Source organism: Anomaloglossus baeobatrachus, chromosome 6 (assembly GCF_048569485.1).
Source record: "Anomaloglossus baeobatrachus isolate aAnoBae1 chromosome 6, aAnoBae1.hap1, whole genome shotgun sequence".
In the NCBI taxonomy this organism is placed as follows: domain Eukaryota; kingdom Metazoa; phylum Chordata; class Amphibia; order Anura; family Aromobatidae; genus Anomaloglossus; species Anomaloglossus baeobatrachus.
The window spans coordinates 69559806-69581304 of NC_134358.1; the positions used below are offsets into that span (position 1 = coordinate 69559806).

The following is a 21499-nucleotide window of genomic DNA, read 5'->3' on the forward strand; positions in this document are numbered from 1 at the left end:
ACCAGGACCAAATAATGTAATTTCTGAAAAAGAACTGAAGGACGTCTCAAATTGTTTCCTTCTTCCCGAACCGCTGACCCAAACATTGCTTCGTCCCCTGTGGAAATGGTATGACAACTGAAGAACCTAATGAATGTCATAGAAGGACTCATCTCCAAACCTTCCAAATTAATTGACACCTATCTCCTGTTTTCCTTTTTTTCATAGATCAACTGGATGTAAATTTACAAAATCAAAAATCTAAGTGTAACGCTCGACCCACTTGTCCACAGGGGCACCCAGGATTACCCTTTAGTTGGAGGGGCTTAACTAAGCGCCTGCTGCGAGGCAGAGGCCAGGTACGGCTCCCAGGGCAGTGACCGGGACTGTGGCAGCTGACCCCCAGGACAGGAGACTGTCTGACCGAGGCACACAGGAAAGGCAGGTACAGACAGGTATGGTGGGCACAGCAAGGACAGAGAGGAATGGGAAGGCGGAAACTGGAATAGGTAATTGGACAGGAGCACGGGAACCTGACAACTAGCTAGCAGACTGTAAGATTAGCTAACTAGAGACGTTGTGCAGGCACCTCCCCTAATGGGAGGATGCCTTAATTACCTAGTGCCTCTCAGCCATAGGTTGAGCGGCATTTCCAGGAAATACCGCGCAAGCACTTTAAGAAAAGCACACCCTAAAAGCATATCCGCAGGGACCTGTGTGGCGTGCACAGGCCCCGGAGGAGGGAGGAGTAGGAGCACACGTTGACGGTCGCATGGCAGCAGCGGAGGGCACATCTCGGGCAAGGCAGTTAGTAAGACAGCGTCCCTGCAGGTAGTACAGGGACACCGGCGCTACATTAAGGAAGTGATAAAAGTGACGCAAGGAGCTCGGGCAGTGTTTTCCAAGCATGGTTACATTTCCAAAGAAAAAAGTAAGAATGACAAACAGTTCTCAGATTTTTCAAAGACATTGGGTCTACAAGGCAGGGTGGGAAGTATGCTATTGTTTCTTAAAGAAGCTACCCTTTTCCATGTGTCTCATTAAAGCATATAAACATCATAGAAGGGAGTCCAATTTGTCTTTTCCCCTTCTTTGAGCCACTGCAGAACTTCTTCAGAGAGTGCCTCCTCCTCCTGTCATTACAAAGTTGCCCCTTCATTTAAATGGGAGCCATATAATACAAACTATTTTGGATACTGATCACAGCTAATCCGTCAGCTCATCACCAAGCTGGGCCTCTATGATGTGCGGATTGCCAAATACTTCAATCTATAAAAGGCTTATCCAAATGAGACAGCTACTCTAACGTGGCACAACTAATACTAAAAAATATATTTTTCTGTGGGGGATGACAATTTAGGTAGGACGTTTGTCTTTCTGGCTAATATCTATTTTTCCCACCATAGCACTAATCAAGGTCATCAAAGAAACCTCTTTAAGGAAGAAGTCTCATTTCCAGATTTCATGTGACAGATTTTCAGTTCCACCATATATTTATTATACATACAACCTATCTACTTTGAGAAGATCACCCCTTGGAAGCCATTTTTTTTTTTCAATGCATTTTTGTGGTTTGGTCAATAAAATTTCACTATATTTTTGCAACAATGTGTTTACTAAAATAAATAATTGCTAAAACTTCCTTTCTTTGAATGTTTTTAAAGGAGTTGTCCAGGATTTGCTTATTTTTTCATATAAGGCTAAGAACCTACAAGGCAGGTAGTTGCCTATTCTGCCCGATCTCTTCCAGCCGCTAGAGCAGATTCTTCTCTTCTGCTCTGTCGATATGGTGTCTCTGCCAAAGTCATGTTGACTGACAGCCATCTCCATCATGCTTAACTGTGAGGCGACGGCTGTCAATCAGCATGGCGTCAGCAGTGACACCCCGTCCGGAAGAAGAAACATTGCTCTTTTGATGTGAGGTCAAACAAAGTCGGAAAGTTACCGCCTGAGCCGGCAGAAATTGTTGACAGGCAGAACAGATAGGTAATTAGTTCTTAACCTCGCTCTTAACCTCATATGAAAAAAAATAATCAAAGTCCCAGATAATTATTTTAACTCCCAGTGATCCCATGCAACAGTCAGCAAGGTATATAATAGAGTAATACCTGGCCGTAGTCTTCCAACAGTGTCCGCCAGGCTCCCTTTCTTCACTTTGGTGATATAAGCGCAGAGATGACCAGTCTCTGACATTTTACCTCCTACAACCTAAGAGAAACACAAAATTATATGTTAAAAGAAATGTAACACGCCTGAAGAAGTTTGATGATAGTTGGAGGGCTTGGGTGTCCTATTGGTCTCTAATCCCAATATCTCCTAAAAGATCAAATTGTGATGATCTGGTTTTTTTTAGGCCAATGTCTGAAGATGGTGGTCATGCATCTAATCTATATATGTTAGGGTTGGGGAGAAGGACCTTGAAAACTAGTTGGTAGAAGTATGGGGGCCTCCTGCCAATAACCTCAAAGATGGAAAGACTTCTGATGTGCTTCATGGTGTTTATTTGATGAGGTATATATCCATATGACTGTCCAAAATCATGTTTTAGGCTTCTTTGGTAACACACAAATCCATGTTACATGCATTGTTTCTTGCCAACGCTTAGGATGGCAGGGGGCTTCATAGTTCATTGTGTATTTTAAAGTATATTGGCCTCCTGACATTAACCTCAAAGATGAAAATACTTCTGATGTGCTTCATGGTTTTTATTCGATGAGGTATACATTCATATGACTGTCCAAAATCATGTATTAGGCTTCTTTGGTAACAGACAAATCCATGTTACATGGATTGTGTCTTGCCAACACTTAAGGGGGCTTTACACGGTAGCGATATCGCTAGCAATTTGTAGCGATAGCGAGCGTGTAAGTACCCGCCCCGTCGCGCATGCGATTGTTTGTGATCGCTGCCGTAGCGAACATTATCGCTACGGCAGCGTCACACATACTTACCTGGTCGGCGGCGGCGCTGTGACTGCCGAACAATCCCTCCTTCAAGGGGGAGGGATGTTCTGCATCACAGCGACGTCACCGCAACGTCACTAAGCGGATGGCCAATCAAAGCGGAGGGGCCGAGATGAGAAGGACGTAACATCCCGCCCACCTCCTTCCTTCCGCATTGTGGCCGGCGGCAGGTAAGGAGATGTTCCTCGCTCCTGCGGTGTCACACATAGCGATGTGTGCTGCTGCATGAGCGATGAACCACCTGGATAAACAACCCTTACCGATTTTTGAGTTTGGGACGACCTCTCCATGGTGAACGATTTTCACCATTTTTGAGGTCGCTTAAGGTCGCTGGTCAGTGTCACACGCTGCAATATCGTTAATGACGCCGGATGTGCGTCACTAACAACGTGACCCCGACGACAAAACATTAACCATATCGTAGCGTGTAAAGCCCCCTTTAGGATGGCAAGGTGTTTGATAGTTTATTGTACATTTTAACCAACAAATCATGAATCTTCTACACTCCTTGAGAAACACAAAAAACGCCAAGGTATCCAGGGATATAATAAGATGTATATAGATGTATAGGTGGATATGAAACTTGGAGGTTTACATAAAGGCTTGTTTATCAGCATATCAAGGGATTCAATGATTAAAGAAAGTGAACAGATTTCAGAGGGAAACAAATTTAGAACAAGAGGTCATGATCCAAAGCTGCAGTGCTGGAGGCTCCGGGACACTTGAGGATGTTCTACTTTTAGACTAGGACTTTTATTCATAAAATACCCTCTCAGCACATGATATGGAAGCATAGACAATAAAAGAACTCAAAATCCTGGGGAGATGCAGGAGGCTATTATGAATAGAAGCAAAGATCAAATAGCAGAAGGTCTGTGGTTCTGCAACAAAGAGAAAAATTGGCAGATTGCATGTGCCAAGCAAAGCTTTTATGTCTTCAAATGCTATGTTTCTAGGTGTTAAATTATTTCTGAGAAGACTGACACATTCATTTGTGCGGCTCAGGACTGAGGACGTGTCTGTTTTAGAACATGTAGTTTGTGCTAAAGAAATTTGGAGTGAAGAGAATCCCTGGAATCGTAACAGCTTTATGAGCCAAATCTGGAGGTGCTACACACCGAGGGCGCGGAAAGCAACAGTTCTGATTTTCTAAGAGTAAACTTCATTTCGATAACCATTATTAACGTATTACATGCCAGTAGTGATGGATGGCAAGTAGGAAGCATAGACTTGTAACCAGTAAAGGAGCAATCGGCCTTGGTAGAAAATAAGAGATTCAAATTTCTTTTCGTACAAATACTTGAATTTACCAAAACCCAAGTAAGACTAAAGGGGGCTTTACGCGCTACGATATCGTTAATGTTTGGTCGCCGGGGTCAAGTTGTTAGTGACGCACATCCGGCGTCATTAACGATATCGCAGCGTGTAATACTTACCAGCGACCTTAGGCGACCTCAAAAATGGTGAAAATCGTTCACCATGGAGAGGTCGTCCCAAAGTCAAAAATCGGTAAGGGTTGTTTAGCGTTGTGGTTCATCGCTCATGCGGCAGCACACATCGCTATGTGTGACACCGCATGAGCGAGGAACATCTCCTTACCTGCCGCCGGCCCCAATGAGGAAGGAAGGAGGTGGGCGGGATGTTACGTCCTGCTCATCTCCGCCCCTCTGCTTTGATTGGCCGGCCGCTTAGTGACGTTGCGGTGACGTCGCTGTGATGCCGAACGTCCCTCCCCCTTGAAGGAGGGATTGTTCGGCAGTCACAGCGACGCCGCCGACCAGGTAAGTATGTGTGACGCTACGGCAGCGATCACAAACAATCGCATGCGCGACGGGGGCGGGTACTTACACGGTCGTTATCGCTAGTAATTGCTAGCTACCGTGTAAAGCCCCCTTAAGTTCACATGTCCTGTAGTCATCCGTTACAACAGATTCAATGGGAAACCGATTTCTGCCAGATCCGTTTTTTTAACATTGGAGTCCATGGACAACAGATCTGTTAATTGATTGCTCTTTACTAGGGATGATCGAATATCACAAATATTCGGTAATATTCGGCTTCGCGAATATCCAACGAATAGGTCGCCATTATGCGAATATTCGATGCGCAATGTAAGTCTATGGGAAGCCAGAATAGTTGCTATTCGGCAACTATTCAGGTTTCCCATAGACTAAGGGGTACTTTGCACGCTGCAACATCGCAAGCCGATGCTGCGATGCCGAGCGCGATAGTCCCCGCCCCCGTCGCAGCTGCGATATCCTTGTGATAGCTGCCGTAGCGAACATTATCGCTACGGCAGCTTCACATGGACTCACCTGTCCTGGGACGTTGCTCTGGCCGGCGACCCGCCTCCTTATTAAGGGGGCGGGTCGTACGGCGTCACTGCGACGTCACACGGCAGGCGGCCAATAGGAGCGGAGGGGCAGAGATGAGCAGGATGTAAACATCCCGCCCACCTTCTCCCTTCCGCATATCCTATGGGAGCCGCGGTGACGCCGGTAGGAGATGTTACTCGCTCCTGCGGCTTCACACACAGCGATGTGTGCTGCTGCTGGAGCGAGGAACAACATCGGACCGTCGCGTCAGCGTAATTATGGATTACGCCGACGCTGCACCGATGATACGATTACGACGCTTTTGCCCTCGTTAATCGTATCATCTAGGCTTTACACACTACGATGTCGCCTGCGATGCCGGATGTGCGTCACTTTCAATTTGACCCCCCCGACAACGCACCTGCGATGTCGTAGTGTGCAAAGTACCCCTTAAGGCCGCCTTACACGCGATGCCGTTGGGGTCACGGATTTCGTGACGCACATCCGGCCTCATTAGCGACGTCGTTGCGTGTGACACGTACGAGCGACCGCTAATGATCAAAAATACTCACCTTATTGTTGATCGTTGACACGTTGTCAAATATCGTTGCTGTTGCAGTACGCAGGTTGTTCGTCGTTCCTGTGGCAGCACACATCGCTACGTGTGACACCGCAGGAACGAGGAACATCACCGTCCCTGCGGCCACCCGCAATGAGGAAGGAAGGAGGTGAGCGGGATGTTACGGCCGCTCATCTCCGCCCCCTCCGGCTTCTATCAGGCGGCCGCTTAGTGACGTCGCTGTGACGCCGAATGAACCGCCCCCTTAGAAAGGAGGCGGTTCGGTGGTCACAGCGACGTCGCTAGGCAGGTAAGTATGTGTCACGGGTCCAAGCGATGTTGTGCGCCACGGACAGCGATTTGCCCGTGACGCACAACCGATGAAGGCGGGAACGCACGACGGCGATATCGGTAATGATATCGCAGCGTGGAAAGCAAGCTTTACATTGCGCTTCCAATATTCGCAAATAGTCGAATAGCGGCGATCTATTTGGCGAATATGGGCGTTGCCGAATATTTGAGGTATTCGATCATCCCTACTTTTTACCCATCCATTGTGCTTGCGTCTGTAACGGATCCGTTTTGACAACTGATCGTTAACGCATCTGTGATAATGGATGATTACAGAACATGTGAACCCAGCCTAAATAAGCTACGTGCTATATTTTCTTTGTGCTTCCCCAACTTTCTCGTAATGTTTGTCAGAAAACCACAATCACAGGGAGATATACACACGTAAGATTTATTGAAGAAATCTGCTGCTGAATGCTTCTGAATAGGGTTAATTCTACAGCATAGATTTGATTTTTTGCAAGTCCCTTTCTGATTAAAGGGAACCTATCCAGGTCCTCTATATCCTCAGAGCCATGAGCAGTCTGGGTGCATATTGCTAATCCCTGCCTAACCGTCCCTGTATCTAGAAGCATAGATAAAGAGATCTTTAGAAAAAGTATTTCTAAAGATCCTTTATGACATGCAAATGAGCGCATGGACTAGTCCCAAGGGCGTTCTTTCCCCCGACTAATCCACCCTGTGGGAGTGCTAACATTCTACTCAATGCCAAGCGTCATCGGCATAATTGCGCATAGATATGTCCGTTGTCACCGACTCTGACGCCGGGTATAGGCTCAGTGCACTTCCGGTCATGTGCACTATGAATCCGGGTGTACGTGTCCTGGCTTCAGAGAGGTCTAGCGCGCATGACCGGAAGTGCCCTAAACTCTGTGTCAGAGGCGGTGACAATGGACAGGTATGCGCGTCCATGCCGATGATGCTGGGCATTGAATAGAATGTAACATGCTAAGAGAGCGGACTAATCAGGGGAAATAACGCCCTTGTGACTAGTCCCTGTGCTTATTTCCATCTCACAAAGGATCTTTGTAAATACTTTTTCTAAAGATCTCTTTATCTATGCTACTAGATACAAGGACAGTTAACGAGGGATTAGATTTTATGCACTCTGAACTGCTCGTGGTTCTGGGTACATATTGGACTTGACAGTTTCCCTTTGATGGAATGGTTGCAGAACTTTTCTGCAAACATCTGGCAACATTATTTTGGACTAAATCTGCTATGTGAATGTTCCCTACTTGATTGGTGCTGCGGATTTTAAATTCACAATAGGGGGAAAATCTGCACCATTGCTGGGACAGGAAGCCAAATGATTTGGTGCAGATTTTGCCACAGAGAATTTTGCTGCAGAAAGTGCACAGTAGATCAGTCCCCCGTGGGTATAGCTGGGAAAACACTACAGCAGTGCCACATGGACAGCACTCACAAGGCCACATTAATAACATAATTGCCTCTATTTTTAATGCAAACTATGGCACTAAAATATGGCAAAATTTTTATTTTTTTTTTGTCTCCTGACAGATTTGGAAAATGATATAGTTTATGCCAGATTTAATAACTATAATAGGAAGATACGGTGAAAATTTGAAGCAAATTTAATTGCCTGAATGTCAGACAGGTGACAATTTGTGAAAGTTGTTAGGAGGCATTCACCATTTAATAAATTTGGAGCATAACTTTAGAGTAACAATAGTTACAACAATGATGATACTTGAAAAATTAAGACGTTGTTCCCAATATACATAAATAATAAAATATAATAAATAAAATATATATAATATATATATATATTATAATATATATAATAAATAATAATAAATATATATAATAAAATAAAATATAAATAATGCCGGAAACACTACAAGGCAACAATGGGTCATCTTACAACCTAAAGCAGGCCACACACTAGAGATAGCTGTTACATGAGCGGCTGGCAGTTATCTCCCCTGACTCCCCTATACACGTGGCCCCAATATATATCAGATCATTGCCAGTAGAAATGGTACAAGCCAATGTGTAGGACCCAGTCCAGCGACCACATCGTTAAACTATGGCCTTTGAAAGGCAATGAGTGTGCCCAGCTGAGACCTTGGGGGGATCAGAAGGTATCAGTGTTTGGTTGATCACAGATCCATTTTAGACTTACTTATCCTGAGTAGGAGTGTATTTAAATCCATTCGGGGCTGAAGTGGTTAAGGTCTCTTTTCTATCCTGCTGAAATGAACTTGTAGCGGTTAATCTCAGCTTCAGCTACTCATTGCGATATATAAACTCACTCTCTCCTATGCCTGCTATAGCTCACTTTCAAGGAGCCAGGCTCTGGAGAAGCTGTGCTGTTTCTTTTGCAGCTGAGAAGCTTCCTGCTTGAGTAGCTGTGGAGAACTATTTGTTGTGTCTTTCCCCTGTTTGTCTTACATTCCTCATGTTGTTTTATTGTAGTGGCAAGACTAGCGTCTCGCTGGCCTTTGCACTAGTCAGGGTAAGTTCAAGGCCAGTGAGTGTCTAGGCCTGTGGCAGCACACGGGGGAAGGACCCATCTAGGGATGTTAGGGAGTGCAGGGATCAGCCTCAGGTGAGTAATAGGCGGTGACCCCACTCACCTCTCCCTAATTACAGAAGCAGCAGTTGTATTGTTTAACTGATGTACCCTTTGTGTTGCGTTGCTCGCCAGGGGTCCTCTCATCCCTGGCATGACAGGAACCCAGTGAATTTCCTTCTACCTGTAACCATCTGATGCTCTTCTCTTCATTAGTCAGCCTGGTGTGATCACACCGCAACAATGATGACATAACAAGCCAGCTACTCCAAAGTAAAGCCAGGGATTCCATCATGTAGGAGGTGGTTCACAGGGTTCTCTTCCCGTGACAAGTAGGAGGTGGTTCAAAGGGTTCTCTTCCTGTGACCAGTAGGAGGTGGTTCAAAGAGTTCTCTTCCCGTGACCAGTAGGAGGTGGTTCAAAGGGTTCTCTTCCCGTGACCAGTAGGAGGTTGTTCAAAGGGCTCCCATCAAGTGACCAGTAGGAGGTGGTTCAAAGGGCTCCCATGCAGTGACCAGTAGGAGGTGGTTGAAAGTGTTCTCTTCCCGTGACTAGTAGGAGGTGGTTCAAAGGGTTTTCTTTCCGTAACTAGTAGGAGGTGGTTCAAAGGGTTATCTTCCCGTGACTAGTAGGAGGTGGTTCAAAGGGTTATCTTCCCGTGACTAGTAGGAGGTGGTTCAAAGGGCTCCCATCCAGTGACCAGTAGGAGGTGGTTCAAAGGGTTCTCTTCCCGTGACTAGTAGGAGGTGGTTCAAAGGGCTCCCATCCAGTGACTAGTAGGAGGTGGTTCAAAGGGCTCCCAACCAGTGACCAGTAGGAGGTGGTTCAAATGGCTCCCATCCAGTGACCAGTGAATACACACATTGCCACTGGACTGAGTTCTGCCAATTGATATGTAACAAGTGTATTGGCCGGTCATGTTGAACTCTGTGGATTTGGCCAACCATCATATAGCTTGCTGTTGAAACTTTGCAATGATCCTATTTTTGTGGAATTCTTGTGTGACTCAAGGGAACAAAATGAACAGGAGTAGTGCAAATATACCCTAACTGTGGGTGTAGCTAGTTGCTTTGTGGTCATTCTTGGAAGGAGTGGGGCTATAAAGTGTCTTATGAATGGGGAAGCAAATATTGCTAGATCTGCTCCTGTTCACTTGCTTGGCTGGTGCATTAGGCCTAACATGGTAAAGAAATGTCGAGATCCCAAATTTTACACTGAGGAGTAGCATAACAATATATCGATAATGTACCTCCCTTTGCTTAGGGGAAAATCAAAATATTTCGTAGGGATAGGACAATTTTTAAGGCTCATTATGCATTTTGCATTTTATGCATATTTTTGCTGACCTTGCTTTGTCTAAATAACATCATATCTCAATTAAATATAATTTTATTTTTTAATTAAATATTCTACCAAACTGTAGAAAGCCGATTAATGAAGCTCAGAATAAACGGAGGTTTGATAATCCATAGTATTTTATAGGAAACTAAGCTGTACATCTGAAAAGCAGCCAATGTGTCATATTAGGAAAGTGATAGTGAACAGAACCCACTAATACTAAATATATATACAGTATATTACATCATTCTGAGTTCAAGGTTAGGTTCAGTAGGGCATGTGCCTGGGTCTGTATAAGGCCTCTTTCACACATCAGTTTTTTGCCATCAGGCCCAATCCGGCGAATTGCGGATAAAACGGATCTGTCGTCGGATCCGTTTTTTCTTCATAGACTTGTATTAGCACTTGATTGTGCAGCAAGGCCTCACGTTTCATACGGCGTGCACCGGATCCGGCAAAAATTGTCTGTGCGGCCACCTGAAGCAATGTCCAAAGCAACGTTTTTTTTGGGACCAACAAAAAAATGGAAGGTGACGGATACGGCGCCGTCCGTCTTTTTTTACAATAGATGCCTATGGGCATCTCTCTCTCTCTCTTCTCTTCCATAGCAAGTAACCTTTGGCCTGAAGGGAAAAAAATGAGACAGATCCGTTTTTTTACCGGATCCGTCGCGTCAAGCACAAACCGGATTGTGATTGATGCCAAAAAACTGATGTGTGAAAGTAGCCTAAGACAACTATCTTCTCCCATATCTCAACTTCACCTTTATTCACAAACTGTCACACTAAAGGGATGAAGAGATAAAAAAAAATATTCATCGGGATTGTATGATTTACAAATATCCGAATAATGAATTCTGAATTAATAGACGAGGTTCCCATTGAGGACCCAGATCTACACCGTGTGCAGAATTATTAGGCAAGTTGTATTTTAGAGGATTTCTTTTTATTATTGATCAACAACTATGTTCTCAGTCAACCCCAAAAGACTCATAAATATCAAAGCTTAATATTTTTGGAAGTTGCGGTGAGTTTTTTTAGATTTGGCTATCTTAGAAGGATATCTGTTTGTGTAGGTAACTATTACTGTGCAGAATTATTAGGCAACTTAATAAAAACCAAATATATTCCCATCTCACTTGTTTATTTTCACCAATATAACTGCACAAAATTTAGAAATAAACATTTCTGACATGCAAAAACAAAACCCCAAAAAATTAGTGACCAATATAGCCACCTTTCTTTATAATGACACTCAACAGCCTACCATCCATAGATTGTCAGTTGCTTGATCTGTTTACGATCAACATTGCGTGCAGCAGCCACCACAGCCTCCAGACACTGTTCCGAGAGGTGTACTGTTTTCCCTCACTGTAGATCTTACATTTTATGAAGTACCACAGGTTCTCTATGGGGTTCAGATCAGGTGAACAAGGGGGCCATGTCATTATTTTTTCATCTTTTAGACCTTTACTGGCCAGCCACGCTGTGGAGTAGTTGGATGCATGTGATGGAGCATTGTCCTGCATGAAAATCATGTGTTTCTTGAACAATACTGACTTCTTCCTATACCACTGCTTGAAGAAGTTGTCTTCCAGAAACTGGCAGTAGGTCTGGGAGTTGAGCTTCACTCCATCCTCAACCCGAAAAGGTCCCACAAGTTCATCTTTGATGATACCAGCCCATACCAGTACCCCACCTCCACCTTGCTGGTGTCTGAGTCGGAGTGGATCTCTCTGCCCTTTACTGATCCAGCCTCTGGCCCATCCATCTGGCCCATCAAGAGTCACTCTCATTTCATCGGTCCATAAAACCTTTAAAAAATCAGTCTTAAGATATTTCTTGGCCCAGTCTTGACGTTTTATCTTATGTTTCTTGTTCAAAGGTGGTCATTTTTCAGCCTTCCTTACCTTGGCCATGTCCCTGAGTATGGCACACCTTGTGCTTTTTGATACTCCAGTAATGTTGCAGCTCTGAAATATGGCCAAACTGGTGGCAAATGGCATCTTGGCAGCTTCACACTTGATTTTCCTCAATTCATGGGCAGTTATTTTGCAGCTTTTTGCCCAACACGCTTCTTGCGACCCTGTTTTCTATTTGCCATGAAACGCTTGATTGTTCGGTGATCACGCTTCAAAAGTTTGGCAATTTCAAGACTGCTGCATCCCTCTGCAAGACATCTCACAATTTTGGACTTTTCAGAGCCCGTCAAATCTCTCTTCTGACCCATTTTGTTAAAGGAAAGGAAGTTGCCTAATAATTAAGCACACCTTATATAGGGTGTTGATGTCATTACATCACACCCCTCCTCATTACAGAGGTGCACATCACCTGATTTACTTAATTGGCAGTTGGCTCTCAAGCCTATACAGCTTGGAGTAGGACGACATGTATAAAAATTATCATATGATCAAATACCCATTTGCCTAATAATTCTGCACATAGTGTATAAAACGCAGATGAATGTAATATACTGTCTGCAATTAGTCTGCTACAAAACTGAGGCAATATGGATGGTGTGCATTATACAGACATGGCCGAAAGTGTTGGAAGCCTTGAAATTGTCCCAGAAAATGAAGTATTTCTCCCAGAAAATTATTGCAATTTCACATGTTTATGTTTTCATACACTTGTTTATTTGAATTGGAACAACCACCAAAATAAAACAAAATAGAAAAAAAAGGTAAATTGCAAATAAGTTCACACAAAACCCAAAAGAGGGCTGGACAAAATTGTTGGCAGCTTTCCAACATTGTGGGTAAACAACTATGTTTCATGCATTTCATGCTCGTTCAAACTCACCTGTGGCAAATAACAGGTGTGGGCAATATGAAAATCACACCTAAAACCAGATAGGGAGAAGTTGACTCAATCTTTGTATTGTGTGTCTGTGTGTGCCACTCTAAAGGGGGCTTTACACGCTGCGATATCGCTAATGATTTATCGTCAGGGTCACGTTGTTAGTGCCGCACACCCGGCGCCCTTAGCGACATCGCAGCGTGTGACACGTACGAGCGATCTTAAACGATCGCAAAACAGGCAAAATTCGTTGGTTTTGGAGAGGTCGTCCTAAAACCAAATATCGTTGCCTGTTTATTAGTGATGTTGTTCCTCATTCCTGCGACATCACACATCGCTGTGTGTGACACCGCAGGAGCGACGAACATCTCCTTACCTCCGATGAAATTGTAGAAAATGGCACTCACCAGATCTTGCTCTGCAGAAGATTATTTTATTCAAACGTGGAGGTTACATGTGTGGGGGGGGCGGCGGGGAGGGAGTGCACGCCGGGCACGTCAGACGACGGCCGTTTCGCACTTACACTCAGTGCGAAACAGCCATCGTCTGACGTGCCCGGCGTGCACTCCCTCCCCGCCGCCCCCCCCACATATGTAACCTCCACGTTTGAATAAAATAATCTTCTGCACAGCAAGATCTGGTGAGTGCCATTTTCTACAATTTCATATGAAACATTGTCTTTTCTATCATGAGCACCGATCTCCACCAGTGTGATTTGAACTGTAAAACAGGAGAATAATTGTGTGAAGCAGTGCCCTGGATTCTTTTCTCATTGACTTGAAATCTCCTTACCTCCGTCCACCGGCAATGAGGAAGGAAGAGGTGGGCAGCATGTTACGGCCGAGCATCTCCGCCCCTCCTCTGCTATTGGACGGCTGCCGTGTGACGATGCTGTTACGCCGCACGACCCGCCCCCTTAGAAAGGAGGCGGATCGGCGGTCAGAGCGACGTCACTGACCAGGTATGTGCGCGTGACGCTGCCGTAGCGATAATGTTCGCTACGGCAGCGATCACACAATATCGCACGTACGACGGGGGCGGGTGCTATCGTGCTTGACATCGCTAGCCGATGCTAGCAATGTCACAGCGTGTAAAGCCCGCTTAAGTCTTCAGAAAGTAAAGAGAACTGTCTGAAGACTTAAGAGCCAAGATTGCTGAAAAATATCAACAATTTCAAGGCTACAAATCCATCTCCAGAGCTCTTGATGTTCCTTTATCCATGGTGCACAACATAATCAAGAGGTTTAAAATCCATGGTGTTGTAGCTAATCTCCCTGCACAAGGACAATAGAGACAAATTGATAAAAGGTTGCAATTCAGGATAGTCCGGATGGTGGATAAGCTGCCCTAATTAAATTTCAAAGATATTCAACCTGTCCTGCAGGGTCAGGATGCATCAACGTCAACGTGAACTATCCGTCGACATTTAAATGAAATGAAACTCTATGGTGGAGACCCAGGAGGACCCCATCGCTGATAAAGAGACATAAAAAAGCTAGACTACAGTTTGCCAAATTGTATGCAAGTAAGCCAAAATCCTTCTGGGGAAGTATCTTGTAAACTGATGAGACCAAGACGGAGCTTTTTGGAAAAGCACATCATTCTACAGTTTACCAATTTACAGAATGAGGTCCACAAAGAAAAGAACATTGTACCTACAGCCACATACTGTATGTTGGAGGTTCAAAGATGTTTTGGGGCTGTCTGGCACCGACTGTGTGTAAGGCATCATGAAATCTGAAAATTACCAAAGGATTTTGGGTCTTCATTTAGTGCCCAGTGTCAGAAAGCTTGCATCATAGGTCATGGGTCTTTCAGAAAGGACAAAGACCCCAAACAAACTTCACCTAAAGGGGTGTTACACCCAGCAATATCGCTAGTGAAAGCACCCGACCCCCATCGTTTGTGCGTCACGGGCAAATCGCTGCCCATGGCGCACAAAATCGTTCGGAGCTGTCACACGGACTTACCTGCCTAGCGACGTCGCTATTGCCGGCGAACCGCCTCCTTTCTAAGGGGGCGGTTCGTGCGGCGTCACAGTGGCGTCACTAAGCGGCCGCCCAATAGAAGTGGAGGGGCGGAGATGAGCGGGACGTAACATCCCGCCCACCTCCTTCCTTCCTCATTGCCGGTGGCAATGGTAACCTGTAGTTCGTCGCTCTCGAGGTGTCAAACATAGCGATGTGTGCTGCCTCGGGAATGACGAACAACCTGCGTGCTCAACAATCAATGATTTTTTGAAAAGGAACGACGTATCAACGATGGACGATAAGGCGAGCATTTTCCATCGTTAACGGTCGCTCCTTGCTGTCACAAGCAACGACGTTGCTAACGATAAGATACGTCGTTGCATGTAACGGGGCCTTAAAACCCAAGAAATGGATGGAAACAAAGCACTGGAGAGTTTTGAATTGGCAGAAATGAGCCCAGATCTAAATCGTATTCAACACCGTGGGGAGATCTTAAAGACCTTGAGCAGTTTGTAAAAGAAGAGTGGTCCAAACTTCCAGGCGGGAGATTTAAGAAGCTTGTTGATGGTTATAGGAAGCGATTGATTGCAGTTATTTATTCTAAATAATTCTAATTTATAAAAAAATTTTGTCCTGCCCATTTTGGGGATTTTGTGTGAAATTATGTCCAATTTGCCTTTTTTTTTCCTCTGCTTTTTTAACTTGTTTCAATACCAACAAATGGATTATTTATTTATTTTTTTTTTTTTACAAAGTTCTGATTGTTTTCAGCCACTAAAAAAATAAAAATAAAAAACACTATGGAAGTTTAGTGTAGCTGTAATCGTACTGACCTGAAGAATAATGTTGCCAGGACATTTTTACTGTGCAATCAATGCCATATAAACTAAACCCAAAAAATAATGGCAAGATTTCTTTTCCACCTCACTTGGAGTTGTTTTTGTTGTTTTTCAGTACATTGTAAGGTAAAATAAATGGTGTTTTCAACCTAGTATTTGTCCCACAAAAATAACAAGTTCTCCTAGGACATTAGCAATGAAGAAATAAAAATGTTATGGTTCTTTGGAGAAGATCAGCGAAAAAAATTATAACCCAAAAAAACCGAAAACATTTGGGTTCATAAATGGGTTAAAATAAACACTTGTTGCAAGTTTTGCCCACAGATCTCAGTGGATTACTGGAGATGCCAGTATCGGGATATCCCGTGACCAGTTCTTTGTTAAAGGGCTGTTCTAACACTAGATTTTCCAAAGAAGGCAATGCTAAAAGCCGACAATGTAATTTGTATGGGGGACCCCCAACCTTCACCCAAAGGATGATAAAGCGGGATATAGGGCGTGTCCGAATTTTAACTGCTGATACTTTTGTTCTTTACGACCGCTTTCACTCTGCATTCCTCTCCCCGTTCAGTGGACCTGTCGAAGCTTCTGTCCAAAACCCAACAAAATGAATTTCGGATGTATGCGCCAACAGGGCAATTGACTATAATGGTGGCACCATGTGCATTGGCGTGCACCATTTTCGGGAGTATACGTCTACCGGAGGCGGACACCAAGACACACAGTCTACTACGTCTGTGTGTCAACTTCGAATAGGTGTATACTCCTGAAAATGGTGCACAACAGAGCACATTGACTCCGTCTCCAGCATTATAGTAAATGGCTTTGTCAAGCATGTGTGTGAAACCTGTTTTGCGGGGGGTTCAGATGGAAGCCCTGACAAGACCACTGAACAGAGAGGACCGCAGTATGAAAGCCGCCCTAAGAGATAACAAATGTCTGGCAGCAGTTCTCTCACTGTGAGCGCTCCTGTGTATGGCAGAGGGCAAGACAGCTCCCGGACGAATGATTGGCAGAACCACTGTTCAATTGACAGCTATCTAAAGAGTACGGGGAGCTCAAGCACACTGTGATTAGCCAAAAATATATGCCACAAAAAGGTCCTGACGTGTACGTTATCAGGTCCATTCAATAAATAAAGGTCAAAAAAAGAGTCCTTTTGACCTCCCTCTTGATAGCATGTATCACTATACTATTTATATGCATAGAAAAGTACAGCTCTACAAGGGGTCACCACACAATCAGCGTGGAGTATACATTTTTTTCAATTAGAGGTTTCCAACATCATTTTTTTTGGGACACATAGCATCCCAATAATTTATTAGGGTTTTCCTAAGTGGTACATGTCTAAAGCTCATATTAGTGCTATGAACATATGTGGAGCATTCACTGTGAGCTGGTATAAAGATGACAATCACACTCATACATTTCTGTAAAAGCTTCTCAGGCTTAAGAATAATCACAGCCGCATCATTTTTTTTTTATTTATTTATTAAGGATGGGAAAAAAGTTTATTTATACAAACTGTTCAGGAATTTCTGAATGTTTGGCAACCCTGGCATGGCCCAGGCCTCTTTCGGATGAACACATTCAATAGTAGGCTGATATGTAATGTTTAAACAGCCTAAGGCTAGATTCCTGCCTCATATGGCGGACTGTTTGCATAATCCGCCAAATATATTCGAGCAGTGGAATCCTGACTAAATTAAATCACAAAAAGTTGTACTTTTGCGTGAATGAATATATATATATATATATATATATATATATATATATATATGTATGTTGTGGTGTATTCCTGACATGCAGGATAAGCAGGGAAGGGTCTACTTTTTATATATATATATACAGTGCTGTGCTACATATATCGCAGCAGTATATGCAGGGAAGAGTAGAAGAATCTCCCATCTTATGTATAGTGTCACACGTATATATATATGTATATATATATATATATATGTATATATATATATATATATATATATATATATATATATATATATATATATATATATATATATATATATATATATATATATATATATATTGTGAGGTAGCGTGGTCGGCTGCGCAGCAGAAGACACGGGATCCAGGCATTAAGTTTCACAGCACACGGTTTTAATGTCCAAACAAAAGTCCACACCAATATACATGTGCCTCTCCAGCAGAGAACTCAGGGAGTTCTGTTCACTCCCTCACACCCGGCACACCTGCCCTTGTTCCTGTTTGCATTTAACTCTTCCTTCAGCCTGTAAGGAAACAGCATTAACCCTAGAGTGGATGTACTTTCTATCATGGAGTGAGCACAACCGGGGCGAGACATACCGGCCGTCATAGACAACCCCGGTCACAGTCTCACATACCCCCCCCCTCAGTTCAAGCGTGCGGGGTTGAACTCCCGCCATCAAACACGGGCCGCGGGACAAGGCATCGGCGTTGCCCTGCAACCTACCGGCCCTATGTTCAACCGTAAACCGGAAGTTCTGCAGAGAAAGGAACCACCGGGTAACCCGGGCATTCCGTTCCTTGGCAGACCTCATCCAGACCAGTGGAGAGTGATCCGTCACCAAGCGAAACTGCCGTCCCAGCAGGTAATAGCGTAGGGACTCCAAGGCCCACTTGATCGCCAGGCACTCCTTCTCCACTACGCTATAATTCCGCTCGGGAGGGGTGAGCTTCCTACTTAAGAAGGTGACGGGGTGTTCCTCCCCCTGAACCACCTGAGACAACACTGCCCCCAGGCCGACCTCTGAGGCGTCAGTCTGTACTATGAACTCCTTCCGGAAATCAGGGTGTACGAGAACGGGCTGTCCGCACAGGACCCCCTTCAGGGCCCGGAAGGAGTCCTCGGCCTGCGGAGTCCAGCGCACCATGACGGACTTCTTGCCTTTGAGATGGTCCGTCAAGGGGGCTGATAGTCCCGCAAAATCCTTTACAAACCTCCTGTAGTACCCCACGATACCCAGGAAGGCCCTAACTTGCTTCGTGGTCAGGGGTCTAGGCCACTTCTGGATCGCCTCAACCTTGTTAATTTGGGGCTTAATCACTCCTTGGCCTATCACGTAGCCCAAGTAGCGGGCTTCCGTGAGTCCCAACGCACATTTCTTGGGATTGGCTGTCAATCCGGCTGTTCGAAGCGCGTCCACCACCGCTTGTACCTGTTCCAAGTGGGTCTGCCAATCGGAGCTGTAAATAATGATGTCATCAAGGTACGCTGATGCATACGCCTGGTGGGGTTCCAGCACTAAGTCCATCAACCTCTGGAACGTGGCCGGAGCGCCATGTAACCCAAAAGGCAAGACAACATAGTGGAAGAGACCCTCCGGCGTAACAAAAGCGGTTTTCTCCTTGGCGGACTCCGTCAGTGGCACCTGCCAGTACCCCTTGGTCAGGTCGAGCGTGGTAAAATACCGCGCCTGTCCCAGCCTATCAATCAGCTCATCCACCCTGGGCATGGGGTAGAGATCGAACTTGGATATTTCGTTCAATCTCCTAAAGTCATTGCAGAACCTTAAGGAGCCATCGGGTTTTGGTATTAGGACAATCGGGCTAGCCCATTCACTCCGGGATTTTTCGATGACCCCCAGGCGTAACATTGTCTTTACTTCCTCCGATATGGCTTGTCGTCGAGCCTCTGGTACCCGGTATGACTTCAGGCGTACCTTCAGGTGGGGCTCGGTGACAATATCATGTCGTATCAGACTGGTCCTACCGGGCAGCTCGGAGAAGACATCGGGGTTCTGCTAAACCAACCGTCTGGCCTCTCGCCTCTGAGTCTTGGTGAGGGCTTCTCCAATCCTTACTTCCGGTTCGTCCTCTCCGGAGGTCGCTGGAGCCGGAGGTGAACGACCCGAAGAGGAGGGAGATGGGGAAAAAACAGCCATCAGGCTTTCCCGTTCCTGCCAAGGTTTTAATAGGTTGACATGGTATATTTGTTCAGGTTTCCGCCTACCGGGCTGCAATACTTTATAGTTAACCACCCCGACTCTTTCCTTTATCTCGTAGGGGCCTTGCCACTGAGCCAGGAATTTACTCTCCGCCGTGGGGATTAATACCAACACCCGATCCCCGGGTTTAAAGGTCCGCACGGTGGCTTGTCTATTGTAGCAGCCGCTTTGCGCGGCCTGAGCCTCCTGTAAATGCTCCTTCACAATTGGCATGACCGCGCTTATGCGGTTCTGCATACCCAAAATGTGTTCAATCACACTTTTATGGGGGGTGGGCTCTTGCTCCCATGTTTCCTTTGCCAGGTCCAACAATCCCCGGGGATGTCGCCCGTATAACAATTCAAAAGGCGAAAACCCCGTGGATGCCTGTGGCACCTCACGGATGGCAAACATCAAATAGGGAAGCATCATATCCCAGTCTTTCCCGTCTTTTGAAATTACCCTTTTGAGCATGGTTTTCAGGGTTTTATTGAAACGCTCGACTAAACCGTCCGTTTGAGGATGATACACCGACGTACGCAACTGCTTGATCTGGAGTAGCCGGCATAGCTCTTTGGTCACTTTAGACATGAATGGGGTCCCCTGATCCGTAAGGATCTCCTTGGGCAACCCCACCCGGCAGAACACAGCAAACAACTCCCGAGCTATAAGCTTTGCTGCAGTATGTCTGAGAGGTATCGCCTCGGGATACCGGGTGGCATAGTCAACGATCACTAGGATGTGTTGGTGCCCTCGCGCGGACTTTACGAGGGGCCCCACCAGATCCATCCCTATCCGTTCAAAAGGGACTTCTATAATGGGTAACGGTACCAACGGACTGCGAAAATGGGTCAGGGGTGCGGTAAGCTGACACTCCGGGCAGGTTTCGCAGAACCGTTTTACCTCCCCAAAGACTCCGGGCCAATAGAACCTTTGCAATATTCGCTCCTGCGTTTTCTTGACCCCTAGGTGGCCAGTCATCAGGTGTTTATGAGCCAAGTCGAGGACCCGCCGACGATCCGGCTGGGGCACCACCAACTGCTCTACCCCCACACCCCGTATTTCATCTACCCGGTAGAGTAAATCCTGCTTAAGAGCGAAATGGGGGTACCTTACCTGGGCACCGGGCAGCTGTGCCACCCCGTCAATTACTGTCACCCGACTCCGGGCATGTATTAATGTAGGGTCCTGGAGTTGGGCAGTCCCAAACGTATCCGGGGACGCCTCCAACTCCGGGATGGGTTCGACCGTCTCAGCCTCTCCTGCCAATACCTCTAGGGGCGACCTATCGGGTTCACATTCTGTCCCTATCATGGGGACCCCTACGGCAGGTGTCCCGGATTCAGGATTGTAGGGCTCAGGTCCCGGACTGACCAATATCTGAGGAGACTTAGGGGGTCCCTTCCATAAAGTCCAAAAATAGGGTAGATCCCTTCCTAGGATCACGTCATAGGGAAGAGTGTTAAGAAGTCCCACCTCATGTTGCACCTGACCGCAAGGTGCTGTGATGGTGACAATCCCTGTGGGATAGTCTCGGCGGTCCCCATGTATGCAAACCACCCCCACGGTACGTCCTGTGGCCTTTACTTTAGCCCTCAAGGTGGATCGCACAAGGGTCACTAAGCTTCCGGAATCCAACAATCCTGTAACCGGACATCCATTCACCTGTATTTGGCACAAGTGGGGCTCCGTCTCTGGGGAGACCAGGTCAGCGGTACACACCACCTGAGCATACATTGAACCCCGCCGGGTAACCCCACAATCCATGGGCTCCGTGGTGAGTGGACACTGGGCTTCCATATGTCCCACCCGCTGGCATCGCCAACATCTAATGGGGACGGAAACCCCCTTGACGGGTTGTCGTTTAGGGTACAGAACCTTCCGGACCTCAGGAATGGCGGCCGTGGCCTCAGACGGGACGGTAG

General features: G+C 45.8%; 1 protein-coding gene across 50 annotated transcripts in view; it reads right to left on the reverse strand.

The window, feature by feature from the left end:
* The window catches only part of RIMS2 (regulating synaptic membrane exocytosis 2), a 990720-nt gene that overhangs the window by 362956 nt on the left and 606265 nt on the right, over positions 1 to 21499 (reverse strand). For all 50 annotated transcript variants that reach the window (XM_075353016.1, XM_075352970.1, XM_075352974.1 and 47 more), the window contains one exon: positions 2088 to 2187. In XM_075353016.1, coding sequence (XP_075209131.1) covers positions 2088 to 2187 — 100 coding nt within the window. The remainder of the gene's footprint in view (positions 1 to 2087; positions 2188 to 21499) is intronic.